This window comes from Numenius arquata, chromosome 9 (assembly GCF_964106895.1).
Source record: "Numenius arquata chromosome 9, bNumArq3.hap1.1, whole genome shotgun sequence".
Lineage (NCBI taxonomy): Eukaryota > Metazoa > Chordata > Aves > Charadriiformes > Scolopacidae > Numenius > Numenius arquata.
The window spans coordinates 48,584,299-48,601,940 of record NC_133584.1 but is presented as its reverse complement, the minus strand read 5'-3'; the positions used below and the strand labels follow the sequence as shown (position 1 = coordinate 48,601,940).

The following is a 17,642-nucleotide window of genomic DNA, read 5'->3' as shown; positions in this document are numbered from 1 at the left end:
TGGAAAAAAAAAATTAAAAAAATAATTACTTTTCTAATGTAAACATTTATTTTCATGTCATGTCTCTAGGGTCTTAGTGGTTTTTTTTTCATTTTCTTTCATGTCTCTCCTCTATAAGAACACTTGAAGAAAATGTCTACAAGATCGCCGTTTCTTTGGCTCAGCGATATAACGTTCCACTTTGGGAAGTTTATATGACCCATCTGGAATTTTTATTCACCGACAGTGGGTATGTTGTCTCCCCTGCAAATACGCATATTATTCTGTTACACAGAAACGTGCTAACCTATGAGAAGATGAAAGTATATTGGGGGTAGAGTTTGGTTTGTGGTTTTGTATTCTTTGTGTTGTGATAGTTTGGCAATTTTTGTCTTTTCCATGTGATGCTTTTGTAATCAGCCATGAAAACAGGTGTTACAAGCAAGGATAAAAGTGTCTATGTGTCTAACTGTTCGTACAAATATCCCAGTACTTCATTTCAGTGTTTAGGTTTCCAGGCTTTGAATGCTTAGCGCTCACTTCTTATAGCAACTTATCTTGTAGTTATTTTTACAGTTCCTTGGAATACATTCTGAGGGTTGATCATTTTTATATAATTATTTTTTTAAAAAAAAAGTTTTGCTATTTATTGATCTCTCTTCTTCATAATAACAAGTGTGATAAATATATTGGAGCTTCCCATTCACATTATTCATCTCTTCATCTCAGTTTCATTTTTTTTATAAAGCCCTTTTTTACAGTATTTCCTTGGAGCTTTTCTAGCCTACAAGATTATGGCAGACCAGGCCCGACATTGGTGTGGGCACGGGGGGAGGGATGCTTTTCTTTTCTATTCCAGAGTTGGTTCCAGAGCTGCCTTTCTTTTTTTTTTTTGTTTTAAACTTTGACATCTTGTCAATCAGACGAGTATTTTTTGCCCACTAAAAGATGAATAAACCCATTCGATGAAACACTGAGCAACTTGCCTGAAAGTGCATTTGGATGATAGTGATGTAGAGCTCCCTGTGTAATACAGCAGCTCTTATCTACTGTGCTGACAGACATGATCAAATTAGTCTCATTTGTTTCAGATATTAAATTGTGAAAGCACCTTTAGCTTACAGCAGTATTTGTACCTCTCTTAACATTAACTATTAATTAAAAAACATTAAAATAGGTTTATAAAACGAGGCATAAAAAACCGGAGCCTGATAGATGTTGGTGCAAGAACCGAGAAGATGAAATAACATTCTGAGATTTTCTTTGCTTCCTCCAGAAAACAGAGAAGTCATACCCTCTAAATTTTGATGCTGCTAAATTATTTAGTGCTTTAAACAAAATAGACAGGGTATAAACATGGCATCGCTGGGGTAAGTGTGAAAGAGCCAGCTGACTTCTCTGGGGCTAGAATACCACCTAAGGTATTTTGCATCAGTTTTCTATTATTTTCTTTGTTCTTGTCCTCTATGAGTTAGTATTCATAGAATTCTGAAATCACTGAAGTACAAAGTAACAACCTTTTCCCTAATGAAATTCAAAAAAGTCTTGAAAATTGATGTATAATAGCATAATATGGTGCTGAGCATGTTTTTGTTGTATCATAATCTCATTTTAAAGTTGATTGACAGCATATGGCCATTACAGTATATTTTAGTCTTGGGATTATGGTATTAATAATGCATGCCTCGTTCTGCATTTAGTACAAACTTCTTTCAGTTCGGAATGAGACTTAATCTCTTTAACCAAAGACGCGATATTTCTATAAGCCACTTTATGTAGAAGAAGCTCAAAAGAAGCACTTACATAGTTTGTATTAACTATTTCTTTGTTACTTGATGGCATATAAACATCACGAGTTTTTCTGTTGTGCTGTGAATTTGAGTTTGAAAATTGCTTAGACTTATTTTTTTTTTTTAAAATTCAATGGAAATTTAATAGTTTCTTTTGAAGAAACTGATCACATTTGATTACCAAAATTCTATAAAATGCATTCTATGATTTCAGCAACAGGAAATGTTGTGTTTGCCTGTCACAGAATCTATTATTCTAGAATCTTTCTGAACAGCATAATAAACCCTTCCTATCTACCACAAACCCTGCCCCAAAACCATATGGCAAACCTCTGTAGATCCTGTTGATATAATTTAGTGTCCCTCTACCCTTTAGTTTGAACTTCGGGTGTGGACAGAAAAACGTATTCAGATTCCACTCTTGAAATACATCAGGTCCAAGTGCCTGTTTTGTCTTGATATTAAGAGTGAATGATACTTTATTTTCATTACTTGTTGTACTTGCTTCAATTAATATGGTAGAACACTTAAATAACAAGAATTTAGAGAATTAAGTTAATGTTTGCAAGGTTGACAACCTAACTGGAGTAGGTTCTGGATGTAAAAATAACTCCAAAATAACTTTTTCTCCCTCAAAAATCAGAGAATCATTTTTTAGCTGAGAGAAGGTTGTTTTTGTGGTATTTGCTGAAAGAAAATAATCTTTAGGAATGAAACTGAGACAAATATTACTTGGATATCCAAGAGAAACACTAACTTACATGTGGCATTTATACGCAGGAAAAATTGATGTTGAAATTCTAATTTAATCAGTTTTAAAGGGAGAAGAAAATCAAATGGGATTAGAAGACATCCGATTTCCAAATGAAATGTATTACCTGACGTGGCATATGATTGGACTCTGGGGAGAGTCAAGGTGTTAGTCATCTGTAGGTTACTTCTTTCCTCAGATTTTTAGGTAAAACTTTCAGTTAAGAAAGGTATAAAGTTAAGATGAGACTTCCTTGATATGCACCCATTTTTTTCCCAGCTGAAGAAAAAAGGAGTGATTGCATTCAGCGATCTTTTATGTAGTCAGCTGGAGGTGTCTGCATTCATGCTGTGAAAGGGCTAATGTATTCTTTTCAGAAGGGTCAGGAAAAAAATTTCCTGAAGCAGTGAGACTGGCTGAGGTCAACCCAAGACTTGCTGATCTTTTCATAAGCTTTTATGGATGACAATTTGAGAAGCAACTTGATAAAACTGTCAAATGAAATATGCTAAGCATGAATAATAGTGTCAGACAGATTAACTAGTGGACAAGAGCCAGTATTCACTGATAATATCTCTCAAAGCATGCACAGGTGCCCATTGACTAGAGAAAATAGAATGTAATAAATTGGGAGAACTTCTAATTGGGCAATAGGATTTTCCAGCATCATGCAGCCACAAGGTTTTTTTTGTGGTTTTTTGTTTTAAGGCTTCCTGTGCACGTATTCTGGACATATATCTACTTTTACATATAGCTATACTTAGAGTTTGGAAATGCTTCTTTGAATCTCACTTTAGTATTCATGTCCCTTAATCTGCATGTCCAAGTCAACACATAACAAGATCAGGAAATACAAGAGCTCCTTAACTTTTGTTTATAGAGAATAACAACTATCTAAATATTTATGAATGAGTATTTACTTTTTCAAAATACCTTTCAAAGTTGAACCTTAAATAAAGAAATTATTGTCCTGTCTCCCAAGTGTGTAGCTGAAGAGTCTTTCATGGCACATCCAGGCCTTTAAAGCCAAGCTCCTTTCTAAACGCAGGTTATCGACGTTGGAAATAGAAGAAAGAGCACAAAGTCTTGGTCTCTTTGAGACTTTGAAAACCAGTCCTGAAGCCTTACACGAACACATGATTAAATATGTTTACCCAAGTATTGAAGGTAGAGATCACCAGCGGTTGCTTTATTATTTTACACTCCTTGAAAATTGTGGTTGCTCTCAAGTGGTGAAGCACGCTGTTAAACCTGAAACTCACATCCGACTCCTGAAAAAATTCAAAGCAGTTGCACCAGGTAAGAGAGTTCCTGTTTCTTTTCTTCATAGCTGTATTTTTTATTCTGTTATGGGAGCGTTGACATGATGATGCTTATCTCGGTTATACTCTCCAGGTAATGTTTTTTTTCAGTGAGTATATCAGATGAATGCAAGTAATTTAACAGGTTAGTCATATCTTACAGGAGTAACTTCCTTCTCTTTGCATTATGAGAATTTTAGTTTACTCTATCATAGCAAGCAAAAAATGTTTAGAAACAGGTTTCTGTTGGTGATGCAAGTTAAAATTATTGGCAGTGGTTCATAGAGAATTTTGAAAGAAAAAATACAGACCTCCTAGAGCATAATTTTTAACACTGTAAGTTTAACATGACTATTTTCAAAGAACTCAAAGTTTACCTTTCAAAAGTCTGAATTACATAGCCTATCAGGAACTTTAAGCATTTTGTTTTAAAGGGGGTAATTTTATTTTGTGTTTTATCCTTGATGTTACCTTTTACTTTTGAAGAACTACAACATCATTTGTTCTCCTACATTATCAGACAATGCCTATAAAAGTGAGCTGAATACTAGTTCCAATTTGATTGTCAGTCAAGCATTAGCAGTATGTTGAATTTCAGTTGAATAATTCCAAATCCCGTTTCAGAATGAAAAATATGCACTGTGTGGAATTACATGCTGCGGGGAATGAATTAGTTGTTCAATACTGGAACCTCATGTGTATCAGACACTAACTTTGCTGCAGAATCTGGAGAGATTGTGCATATGAAATCATGTATTGCAGAAAGAAAAAAGGCAATAATTTTGTGGGGGAGGAAGGATTACCTTCACTACTTTTTGATGTGTTTAAACACTCAAGTTCTGTGGTACTTGTCAAAGAAAAATCTGTCAAGAAATTGTTTCCTTTCAAAGTTATTTTTAAATGTTGCTCAAAAAGAAGTCCTAGGATCATATATCAGACACAAATTAGTCACTTTCTATGGTAGAAAATTAAATCTATTGTATTATACCCTTAATTAAAATTCTCAGCGTTCAGCATAGTTTATAGATAGTAGGCAAGGAACAACATCAAAGTGTTTGTAGAGGTTACAGGCCCTAAGAAGAACATGGCAGTACAAGTTGGTTGTCTTAGGAATTATATGCATAGAAAATAAAGTAGTATTGTTGCTAGAAATATTTTGTTGTTGCTAGAATAATTTGCAAGAGTTTTCTTCCTGTGGGAACCAAATTAGTAACAGGACTCCTGTATTATATAGATATTCATGTAAATTGATCTACATGTCCTGTCTCTAATCGACCTTGCTTAGTTTACTTGTGCTTAGTGCCCTGCATTTTTGCTGAATAGATAGTAAGTGCCAATTGTTACATGATAGAATACATCTTTAATTATGAAGACTTATGTCTTGAGGTGCATGAGGTTTGCTAGTATTTATTTTAAAAACAGTAGCATGATTATATATATATATTTATTTTGCTTCTTTGAGAATCTGCTTTTTTAGTTTGTATCAATATATAATGTTAAAGTATGTTCCAGGGTTTGAGAGATTTTACACACATCAGAACATAATAAAATCCCAGTGTTGCATGTATAAAAACCTGTCTTCCTCCCTAGATTTGTCAGTATGTGTGATTGTAAAAGGAGATGGAGTAGAGTCTTTCAAGTTCTGGAGATACTGGTTTAGTACTGCTTGGTTTTAGTGAGTAGATTTAACTATGAATAACTTGTATTTTCTTTTCCGTTTTCTCTTTCTGTCAATAGGTCTTAATTACAAAAAGCTAACAGATGAAAATGAAAACCCCCTGGAAACACTGGAGCCCATCCTTACAAGTCAAAATATCTTATCTATTTCCAAACTGGCTCCCAAAATTCCTAAAAAAGATGGCAGCATGCTGTCACCAAGCTCTCTTTATACTGTCTGGTTACAAAAACTCTTTTGGAATGGTGATCATCATCTCATTAAAAAAATACCAGAAACCATGGATGAGTGGCTACATGCATACGATATGTGTTCAAAGTACTTGGACAGGCTTGATCCAGATGATATTGTCACTTTTATTGATGAAATTACCTTTTCTTCAAAAGCTGTCACAAAGGTAAGCAGATATATATTGAAGAATTTCAGGCCTCAAGTGAGGCGCAATTGAATATACTATCAACGAGAAAGCCTCAGCAAATTTTTACATTTTTCATTTTACAATTTTTAAAGATAAATTCATAAACCCACCTTCCTTTGCCTACCTCTTCTTTTTATGACTGCCAGTATAAAAAAAGATTTTTATTCAGTTAGAGGAGTTAGCTCTGTGGATAAGAGGGTTTTTCATGGAATCCCAAAGTGTCTGTACTCTGATTCAGCAGAGAATAAGATATTCTTCTTGTGTATTTGTTTATTTTGCTTGTGCTCATCCTAAAATTCATTGTGCCGCAGGCTTGTGTTTATTACCAGACTTTTGCATTCTGAATAGGATGCTCCACAGAGAAGCGTTCTGGGCCAATGCATATGGTTTCTAGGCACTGTGATAATATAAATGATAAACTCTGTCATAATCTCCATCTGGCTGAAAGCCTGGTATTGAAAGGATGTGCGTTCATGTCTGTAACATACATTACCAGATCTGCAGTTTCTTTTTGCCGAGTGAAACCTACTTAAAAGAATATTTCTAACATAAAGTTTGCCCCTACTTTCTTACGCATCTTTACTGCCAAGCACAAAAAAAGGTGAGATTTCTCAGGTATTTCCTTATTAAAAGATCTTGAGATGTCTTTACTAACTTAATCTGAGATGAAAAGATCATAAAGAGGAGGTGTTTTCTGGATTTTTTTGTATCTTTATCTTCTCTGTTCTGAATTGTGCTCATTTTCCAGAAGTGTTTATTCACCACGTTCAGGGAGGTGTTGTTTGTTCCCTCTCTGGATATTGTGTTAGTGTTCCCACAATATTAATATTAATTTATTAGAACCCATCTAACCTGCATCTATACCAGAATTTGGTGGAAAAAAAATTACTATTGACTGAAATCCTGGGAAAATGAAAAGCTTTGTCAGGACCAAATTTATACTTTGATCTGTCTGTCATGCTAGACATGCTGTCCCTTAAGCACAACGACTGTCGTCTTTAGACGTTTTGATCCTTTTTATCGCATAATCCTGCTGAGTGTTTCATGCTTATCAGGAAAGCCTGACACTCTCCCGGAGATCTCAGCTGCCAGACCTGACCCTGGCCTGAGGTGGCCCAGGAATGACTGTCGTCTGATGAGAAGGAAATACTGTCTTTGTGTATGATCACCACTACTGACTACTTGAAACTCTTGCTGTTAATGTATCCTGGGTATTTCAAGATTATGTCTCATGTATTCCAGATGATAGATGCAGGGAGAGGATGGATAGCCTCCACTCTGTGTCTGTTTTGAAATGCATTGTTTATTTTCCTTTGCTTGCTTCTGTTCAGGATCCAAATGCAGTTCCTCTGCTCTCTTATGATGAGTAGGAGTAGCAGGAAGGAGGTACCGGTGGCAGAGTTATTGTGGTTGGTGGCCAAGCAGAACTTCATAGCAGAAATCTGTTAGCTTTTTGGCCATGAAGGATACTCAAGAAGTGTTTGAAACAGTTGGTCAAATCAGCTGCTTTAGTGTGTCCCCTGCACTGGGTTTGGGAATGAAACAGCTGTTGAACCAGCTTGCAACTTAGTTTTGCCTCAGGATCCCATCTGATTTCCAAGTGGAAGTGTACAATGAAAAACTACTGTTGTAGAACCTGAAAACTCATTTCTCAGAGTTCTCTTTCCTCTAACTTTCATCTGAAAAAATGCTTCATACATAAAAAGTGCCTTTTGGCTTGCACCTTTTATTTAAAATTTGATCCTGTTCTGAGGCTGCTCTGATCATGTGATCACTCGTTTGATCTCTAATTCGGCACTTTCTTCTCAGCCCAGTTCTATGGCCAAGTAATTCATTATATCAGTTTCCCATCCCCATAACAGATGCACATTTCTGTATTTCATAAAAGCACTGATATTTAATATAGATAAAGGACTGAAAAAAACTATGGTCATTACCATGAAATAATCTGTTGTCACTGAGACAGCTGAGTTTTGTCACATAGAGAAAATTGGTGGAGTTCTTTTAAGTGGACCTTGAGAGGAAGCTTAAAGTAAGATAGTGTAAGTTTTTTTTAGGAGTGCTGAGAGGTGAATTGGCTCCTTCCCCCTTTGTAAAACAAAACAAAAAACCAGCCAAACCCAAAACTAAGGGCTACACACACACGATAATTACCTTTCTGATGGGTTGGGTCAGTGGTGACTGAATGGAAAGGTGGGTGCTTGACGGGGCAAAGGAGTTGAGAGAATGTCTGCATTGGAGAAATGGATGGGGAGTTTGCGCTTGTGAAAGGGCAACTAACATTATGCTGACATGTAGTTTAGGGCGTGACAAGGTTTTAAGTGCTCTTAGCTCCGAGACGTTCTTTGCTCCTATGTTCCTTGCAATCAGTAGAAATGAGTTACCACCTGGAAAATGACATTCAGTTCCCCAACCTTAAGGGTTCAGAAAAGTGGTGACACTGGGTGATGGGAACCGTGTGAGCAGAGGTGTGTCATAGTGTGACTTCAATAAATCCTAGACCCAAAGTAACATGGTTAATGTACTGGATATTCTCAATGAGACAGATAAGACTTCTTCCCAAAATGTAATATCTTTTAGATGCGCTGTGTATCCTATAGGAGATGTTTTCCAATTTTTGCGGGGTTGAGTGTGACTTGTGAATCCAGAGTAATCCTTGATTGATCTGGTGGCTAATTATTCTCTATTTGTTTTGTAAAAATACCTTTCTTTGCTAAACTGATTTTGTCTGGTTTTGAGACAAAATAGACCTTTTGTCTGCTATACTAAAGAGGTAGTCATCAGTTTCCACAGTCAGACGTTCAAGAGAGGCCACTTAACCTTGACTTCGACAAACTGAGCATCTGTCATCAATTGAAATAGAGAGAGATGGATGCAATATTCCTGTTATGTTTGTGGTAAATGAAATAGGTGAAGTCCTTTACTCTTCATCAGTACCCTCAGACACTGAAGGGCTGAAGTATTGATCCTTTGACCACAGCAGCTCACTGCTGCAAGAAGTGAGAAGGTTACTGCTTGTGGCACTTTTTAATTCTGAATAACTGTTAAAGTTCTTTTGACTACATATTAATTCGGTCCACCTCTGGATTGGTAAGCATAGGCTTTTTGCATGTATGAAACGGATTTCTTCCTAAAATCCTCAGTGGATTTTAGTTCAGATTTTCAGTTCCAAATCCTCAGTGGAACTACTGCTTATATTTTTGGCATCATTTCTTTCAGCAGCTCTGTTTGCTTCTAAATAATGCTGACTTCATAGATTCTTAATTATAGTAATGATCATATCAACTATTTTATCTTGATGATTTCCCATTTATTCCCCTTTCTGTGATCTCTGTGAAGCATTTTAGGTAACCTGGGCGTTTTTTTCCTTTTGGTGCCAGCATTTTGTTCGTTATGCTAGATAGTCAATTATGTCTTCAAAGAAACATCTGTTTCAGAGCTCATAGGTCATTGCCCTGTTGTTTGTTGATTAACAGTACTCTGGAAAAAAAAGCCCACCACAACAAAACCAAAAAACCAAAACCACAACTAAAAACAATTACCTTTTTAATTGCTGTGTTTTCATTATTGAGGACATGCTACAAATGGGGATGGGTTCAATATGTTGATTGGGAAAAAAAGACTATGCTTTAGACAGCAAAAGTAGAATAAAAAAGCAGTGGTATCATCAGCTTGGTCCTCTATAGAGAAACAAGTTGAAATTTTCCTTACACAGCCTCTTCCTCATGGCTTTCCATGGGCTCAACCACATTCATTCAGACTATGGCTGATGATGTTTTTTGTTTATTATTCCATCCTTTATAACTTCTTTTCCAGCTTCTGATGCAAAGGAAGAACTTTGCTTGCAACTTAATGTTTTTAAATGAAAGGTTGACTTTATTTTCTGAGTCAGTAATGCTTCCTGCTATGCAAAATATGATGTCCCCATTTTGACCACTCACCAAATGGGTGAGGAATGGGAACTTTTTATGACTGAATATTAACCCGCATCATTTTCTCTTTCAATTTTAATGACTTTAAATGCCATTTTTAATAATTGTATAAAAAGCTCAGTTAAAAAAAAAAAAGCTCCAAATAACATCAGTGTCTTTTGTCTGACTGATTGAATTCTTAGCATTGTATAAATTGCTAAGGAAAAAGACAGGGCATGACATTGCCTGAAGATATACAAGAAGTGTGTTAATATTGTTCTTACATAGCGTGATTGCATTCAGATGTTACCTTTTGAATTACTTACCTTCTTTTTATCACTGTGCTTCAGTTCAGTTGGATTGTCTTGTCTGAACCTTGTTTTCTTCATGGGTATTGACAGTACCTGTTTTTCTGATACCAGTACACTTTTAGATATCTTCTTGTGCCTTGCCATTAATATAGTTATTTTAATTAAATCTGCTTCGAGACTGCATAATATGAAACTTCGTGAATAATGTCTTTAACTGGTTCCTTATGTGCATTAGAACTCTTACATTGATCTCCAGATGAACAGTACTGGGTCTGGTAGGGCTGGAGTTATCTTTCTTCATAACAGCCTATGGAGCTGTGTTTTGCATTTGTGACTAATAGTGTTGATGGCTATTGCCACCAGTGTTTTGGGATTGCTGAGCACTGCTAGCACAGCATCAAGGCTTTCTCTTTTTCTCAATGCCCCAGCCCTGAGCAGGCTGCAGGCAGGCAAAAAGTGGGGAGGGGACACTGCCAGGACCTGGGCTGGCCAAAGGGGTGTTCTGTGCCACATAACGTCATGCTCAGCAGTAACAAAGAGAGGGTTGGAGGTGTCTTCAGAGATGGTTGTTGCTTGGAGATTGCCTTCTACTGGTCTGCTTGTGAGAAGTAGTGAGTGATTGCCTGTGCATCACTTAGTTTTGGTTTGTTCATTTTTTTTTCCGCCCTCTCTCCGACATGTATTAAACTATCTTTATCTCGATCCACAAGTTTTCTTGCTTCTGCTCTTCTTTTTCTCTCTTCCCATAGGAATTGGGAACCAGCTTTTGTTATTCCATAACTGTTTAATCTATTTCTGAATTAACTAACATAATTTACTTTCCATTCTGGTATGTCTGGTTGGCTTGTAGCTACATGACTTTTGGTCTGTGGAATATATAAAGCTGGGATTTAGTGGTAGAGATGGGAACTGGACTGAAATCTTTGGTTTGAGCATCAGGAAACATTTTTCATTAAGAGGGTGACCCGTCACCGACACAGGTTGAGCACAGAGGTGGTGGAGTCTTCCACGTTGGAGATATTCAAAATCCATCTGGACACGGTCCTAGGCAACTGGATCTAGGTGGCAGGAGATTTGGACCAGATGCTCTCCAGAGGTCCCTTCTGACCTCAACTATTCTGTGTTTCAGTGTTGCTGGGATCCCAGGTTCCTGTGGCACTAAAAGAAGGTGACCTGTTGCCATCATGTCGAAGCTGTTTGCTAATCACTGGCAATAAGAATGTCAGGGTCAACATCCTCATGTGCAAGTGAATGCTACTTGTATTATTAAGAAATACTTGTGTATTCTGAAGGAAATCTGCTTCTGAGTTTTTACCCCAAGGAGTGAAATCTGTTGAGCTGAACTAGTATGCGATGTTCCTTGGTTTGAAAATGAAATTAAACAGATTTTTAGGATTTTTCATTGCACATTATAGCCTATAGAATTAAAAGTCTTTTTAAGCTATAAAAGCTTCTTAGAAAAAGAAAACTTTTCTTCCCATGCAAACAAGGATTGAACTAGTCTCTAAGCTACTTTTTTTTTTTTTTTTTTTTTTTTTTTTGTCACTGGGTATGATACCAAATCCCATTACTGAAGCTGACTAGAAGTACAGAGGATAGGCATTTGTGTTTTGGAATAAAACAACTAGAGAAATGGTATGTTGGTAGTGCTGCATTTTGGCACTATGCAAATATGAATGCAAAATTAAAATAGTCTTTGGAAGAACCTGTGTTCTCTTTTTTAATGTTCTATTCTGTGCATGCTTATGGCATCATGACTTCTAAACTAGCAGTATATTCACACTGTTCTTTAGGATATAACAGTTAGATGGAATACTTAAATTGTTTTCCTTTTGCATCTCTTAATTGCATTTTGAACATTAGAATGTACAATAAAAGGGGCAAAATGAAGTATGTAGCTGTTTTCATCTTTTATCAGGTTTACAAAATGGATATGTAAATTCTAGTCATTAAATTTTAATGTGATTTGAAGGGAACCTGATATTGAGACAAGCAAAGACAGGTAGCTGGGGAGGAATACAGAGAAATTGTCCAGGCAGCCAGGGATCAGGTTAGGAGAGCTAGAGCCCAAATAGAGTTAAATCTTGGCAATCCCAAGCACAAATACAGGTTGGGTGGAGAATGAATTGAGAGTAATCCTGAGGAGAAGGACTTGGGGGTCCTTGGTTGATGAGAAGCTCAACATGAACCAGCAGTGTGCACTGGCAGCCTGGAAAGCCAACTGCATCTTGGGCCGCATCAAAAGAAGTGTGGGCAGCAGGTCAAGAGAGGTGATTCTCCCCCTCTGCTCTGCTCTCACGAGATGCCACCTGGAGTACTGTGTCCAGCTTTGGAGTCCTCAGCCCTGGAAGGATCCAGCGGAGGGCCGCTAAAATGATCAGAGGGTTGGAGTACCTCTCCTGTGAAGACCGGCTGAGAGAGTTGGTGTTGTTCAGCCTGGACAAGAGAAGGCTCTGGGGAGACCTTTTAGCAGCCTTCCAGTATCTGAAGGGAGCCTACAGGAGAGATGGGAAGGGACTCATTATCAGGAAGTGTAGCGATAGGATGAGGGGTAATGGTTTTAAACTGAAAGAGGGGAGATTTAGATTAGGTATTAGGAAGAAATTCTTTACTGTGAGGGTGGTGAGGCACTGGAACAGATTTGCCCAGAGAAGCTGTGGATGTCCCATCCCTGGGGGTGTTCAAGGCCAGGCTGGATGGGGCTTTGAGCAACCTGGTCTAGTGGGAGGTGTCCCTGCCCATGGCAGGGTGTTGCAGTTATTTAAGATCCCTTCCAACCCAAACCATTCTATGATTCTATGAGACCTTGTTCAAGGTAACAAATTCATACTTAATTTCTCTTGCTGGGGATGGAACTAAGTTTAGTTTGGAACTGAATGGTAAAATAGTTTTTGTCTTTACCCTGTAATGCTGTGAGTTTTCTTAGCTGTTACCACAATGTTCACCATTTTGCTTTTATCATTAAAAATGTCCTGTAGGCCATTAGTGTGGTTCGCAGCAGCAGTAACTGAAAAACAGGAGTAACCTCTCCATCTTTCACTCTGTGTTGTTGTTTGTTTTGGTTTGTTTTTTTTGGAGGGGGGGAATAATTTAAATATATTAACTGTAGAACTTTCTGCTACATAATCCTTATCAAGTTTTCTTTGTCTTTACAAGGAGATAGTTTAATTCATGATGTAAACATCAATTTGACTTCCTTATGAGAAATGCTATGGCAGTTTAATTTTCTTCTTTCTGTGCTATTTCAGCCTCTTTCTTATTCAGTGTGTAATACAGATTTAAGCGTGGTTTTCTATTTCTTGTGTATTTCAACTTGGAAATTTAAGTTGTTTGGATTTCTTTGTCCTGTATTCCAGTAACTAAAACACCCACAGCACCTAATGCTGTGGGTTTAGGCAGGGGAGACCCCCACATGTTAGAAAGTATATTGTGAACATCCTTAAAACTGTACTTGAAGTTATAAACTAACAAGCTATACATGAATTTTTAAAGTCATATTTCAGACTTTGTTTTGGATTTAGAGCTGAAGCTGTGTTTTTCCTGACTTAAAAGCAGTTTGCTGCTCTATCTCTTTCCAAAATAATCTTGGTTTCTGGAAGTTTGGTAATCTCTGATCATTGCCCAGGCTCTATTCTGAAGTCCTAAATTCCTTTCTGATGCACTACAATGACCCTTTCATGATAAATGAGGGAGCAGGGGGAAACTTCATTCAGTGTATGTACGACTCAATATTTAGGAATTTAAACTCTGTGAGAAGTTTAATGGAAAAAAAAAAAACCAAACCAAAACCCAACAAACAGTCCAGACTCTCTTGTTTCAATTTAATGGCTAGATACGTCTTTCAAATAGTAACTTACTGTTTTGTGTAAATTGTGCTTTAAATGGGTTGATTTAAAAGTTGTAGACCTCCTACTGTTTTTCTGCTTATGATTATAGTCTTAGGGATACGTTTTACACAGTGATGTAAACCCAACAAAGCTAACCTTAAGTTAATTTTCAACATTTCGGATTTTCATTTAATCTTGTAAAATGATCCCCAAACATCTCTCAATGCTGAATTAAAAAACAATGATTATAAGGTAGCACTCCACAAGAGCAATGAATATTACTAGGCAAAATAAGTTTCACATGGTTTAATATGAACCAGATCCAACATCAAGAAAAGAAAGGACAGCACAAGACAGTAATGGAATACTGATCCTTTTAAAATAAATTACTAATAAGAAATAAGGTTGCTTTTCATAAAATACTTCATTTAGTTTTATGTTGTGCTGTACAACAGTGGAGCCACTTGACCTCTAGGCACTGCTGTAGTACAAATTCTAGTGTACAGGTGATGAATGGTTAAATATTGAGTAATCTTTTTCAGCTGCCAGTTGAAACCAGGATAGATGTGACAAAGAAGGCTATTACGGCAGTAAAACATCTTTCTGAAAAATCAAGAAAAAAAGCTTCTGAGAATGACATGGAAGATGCTGAAAGTCCATCTGTTGCTTATGAAGAAACTCTGAATCATTTGCAGCAATCTCTTGCTCATCTGGAAACACTCACTCATAGTTTTATCGCTTACTTGAAAAACAGCGAACAGGTAATGATTACTGATCAGGTGCTTGTTTTGAGTGTTGCCGTGACTAACAGTGAATGGATATCAATCTTCTGTCATATTTTATTAATGTTTTGTAGATTTGTTTTTTGTTGACCTGGTCTTTGAAAATTCAATTCCATCAATCTTTTCCACAGTACATATTAAATCTTGGTAGAAAAAAGACTCTGAATGATACATTCTTGTAAATAAAGAGTGCACTGATTCATGTTCAAAAATTATCTGTTCACAGGATACACTACAGAAGTACGGCTATTTATATGATTTGTCAAGGTCAGAGAAAGACAAGATCCATGACCAAGCAGTAGCTATGTGTATAGATGGTCAACCCCTGGAGATGATCCAACAGTTGTTGCAAGTGGCTGTTGGAGATCTTGGTCTTTCTCCAAAGGATATTGTCCAGTGTGCCGTTAAAAAAATTGTATGTACATTAAGGTAAGTACACTGCCACAATTAAGCCCAATGACTTTTCTTCTGTTTCTTTGGAGTTTCTTTTTGGTTGGTTGGTTTGATGTGGATTTTTGTTTGGTTGGTTATTTGGGTTTGTTTTTTTTTTGGTAGTGAGTATTTTTTTGCTTTGAATGTCTGGATTTTGCACAAAATTGGGCAGTAAGAAGAAATGAGTTCTTGCATCATTTATGCTCCTGTTTACCTAGAACTTCATATTCAGATAAGACAGTTATAGTTTTCTGAATTTGGGAAGCCTGGACAGTCTGAATAAAACAAGCCACAGAACTCAACTTATTCTCTAGGGGGAGTTTTTAGGCTAAAAAATGTGGCTTTACAATATTTTTCCATTATGCGTGTTTGCACTAGTGAATTTTTTTCCAAATTTACAATTGCACATAAATCCTTCCTCATAAACAGAGTCAAAAGATGTGTTTGTTGGAAATGGTTGGTAGAAAAAGAAGGGCTCATGGGTGTATTTGTGCAGCAGAGGCCAAGAAATGACTGTTGCCACAAAAGCTAATCCTACAGGAAGAATTACAATTTCCATCTTTGGAATAACGTGGTGGGGTATTTCTGGGAGCTGTTTTAGTTTTTTTTGCTTTTTTTTAAAATATTTTTTTATTTGCAAAGTTTTGAAAAATGTATCTATCTGTCATTACAACGTAGGCTGTAAATTTTTGTTCTTTGTTCACATAAAGAATGCTTTTTAGAGTTTTTGCTCTTCTTGCATCTCCCTTTGTGTCACACACTACCTCTAGATTAAACAGTAAGTGTGAGTGCTCTGTGCTTCCTACAGCACTTGAAAGCAAATGATAGCTAAAAAAACTCCAACCTGTTAACTTCTTGGAGAGAAACAGATTTCTAATGTGAGGAAGGGTGTTGTTTTGCTCAACTCTTTCAGTGTTGCCATTGCTACGGTTTCTTGCTGTTATTAGTGCCATCGTACTAAAAACAATCCCACACATTGTACCAGAAGCAAGGCTTTGTCTCCATCTTTTTCTGGGATTCATAGCTCCAGACCTCAGCAATGTTTTTTTCCATGGCATTACAAAAACCAAATAACCAACCTGTTCACGCAACACCAGCGAACTGAGTCATCATAAAAATAAGAGTCATCTCTTATTTTTAAATAACAGAGAAATAGGCTAGGAGAACAAAAATTGCAAAATATCTAGCTTCCACACAGTTTATACTTAAACATCCCTAAGTAATTCTGTTGAGATCTGAGTGAGACGTGGATGATACAAAGGAACATGAAATACAGTTGATGCTGACCATCTTAATCTTGTCACCAGTGAGTTTAAAGCTTGTGTTAAGTTCAATACAATGATCTTTTAGTTGAATGTGTCCTTTGAGGTTTGATCTTTTACTGCCACAGTGGAAATGAGGGTATTTATTAAAATGGTGAATTGATAGGGGATGTGGTGTGGGGACTCAAATGACAATCTGTGGATCAAGCGTACATTGAAAATGATTTGTTGGGATTAAATGTGTCTGTGAAGGTGCTGTTGTTCTTTACCAAGGTTTAGGGTACATGGAAGTCTATGAATTTTTGTAGCCAGATAAAAGCATTCTGTCCCCTTTCCTACCAAGGAATTGGTGACGTTCTGACCCATACCTTAGTGCAGTGGAATCTGTGTGTCTGTCTTGATGTTCTGTGTGAGAACAACATAACCAAGCAGCACACTCAGTCTCCATTGCTGCTGGACTAGAGCTGGATGTGAAATTCCCAAGACAGCAAGCAGAGAATGAAGTTCTGGGATTTTACAGCTACATCCCTGTCAGTATTTGTGTTCCCAGGATGAAATGAATCCAAGACTCTTTTTGCCATTGTTGTTGACAGAATATTAATGAGCTCTTAAGAAACCTCTGACCGCGATGCGTCTTTCTCCTCTGTGATGTCTCTTCCTCCTTCAGAGCAGCATAAAAGTATTCACTTCAGCTTTTTCCCTGCAGTCAGGTGAAATTAATTCATTAGGGATTTTTTTTTTTTTCATTTGAGGAAGCTCTCTTGGATTTAATGTTGCTGAGTGATACTTGTTGCCTCTTCCTGACTGAGTCCTTGATGTCCTGAATATTCCGAATGAAATACCATTGTATCTGTAACCGAGTTGTTTCAGTAGAAATATTTTCTACACACACACGTACGTGGGTTTTTTGGGGGAGGGAAAGCAATTTTATATCATCCATGATAAATGAACAAAACTTCTTATTTCACCATTCATACAAAACTCTCTTCTGAAGTATTTCTGTTCCAAACAGGTACATGCAACACGTACGAAAGAGTATTCTGCTGTTAGATGGCTGCTAGACACTGTTTATCACTTCTAAGACCAGTATAGATAGATAAAACGTTGAGAATTGATCTTGATCTTCTGCATTTTATGTGAGCAAATTATTTGGGCAGGATGATCTGAATGCACATACCAGAAATAGAGAAACAAGTCTAGCAT

The 17,642-nt window shown here is 36.9% G+C and overlaps 1 protein-coding gene across 1 annotated transcript in view; it reads left to right on the top strand.

Annotated features, from left to right (window-relative positions):
- Positions 1–17,642, top strand: part of NBAS (NBAS subunit of NRZ tethering complex) — a 177,495-nt gene that overhangs the window by 107,495 nt on the left and 52,358 nt on the right. The window contains exons 41-45 of the mRNA XM_074153641.1: positions 119–229; positions 3,569–3,819; positions 5,559–5,893; positions 14,506–14,724; positions 14,972–15,174. Of these exons, the coding sequence (XP_074009742.1) occupies positions 119–229; positions 3,569–3,819; positions 5,559–5,893; positions 14,506–14,724; positions 14,972–15,174 (1,119 nt within the window). The remainder of the gene's footprint in view (positions 1–118; positions 230–3,568; positions 3,820–5,558; positions 5,894–14,505; positions 14,725–14,971; positions 15,175–17,642) is intronic.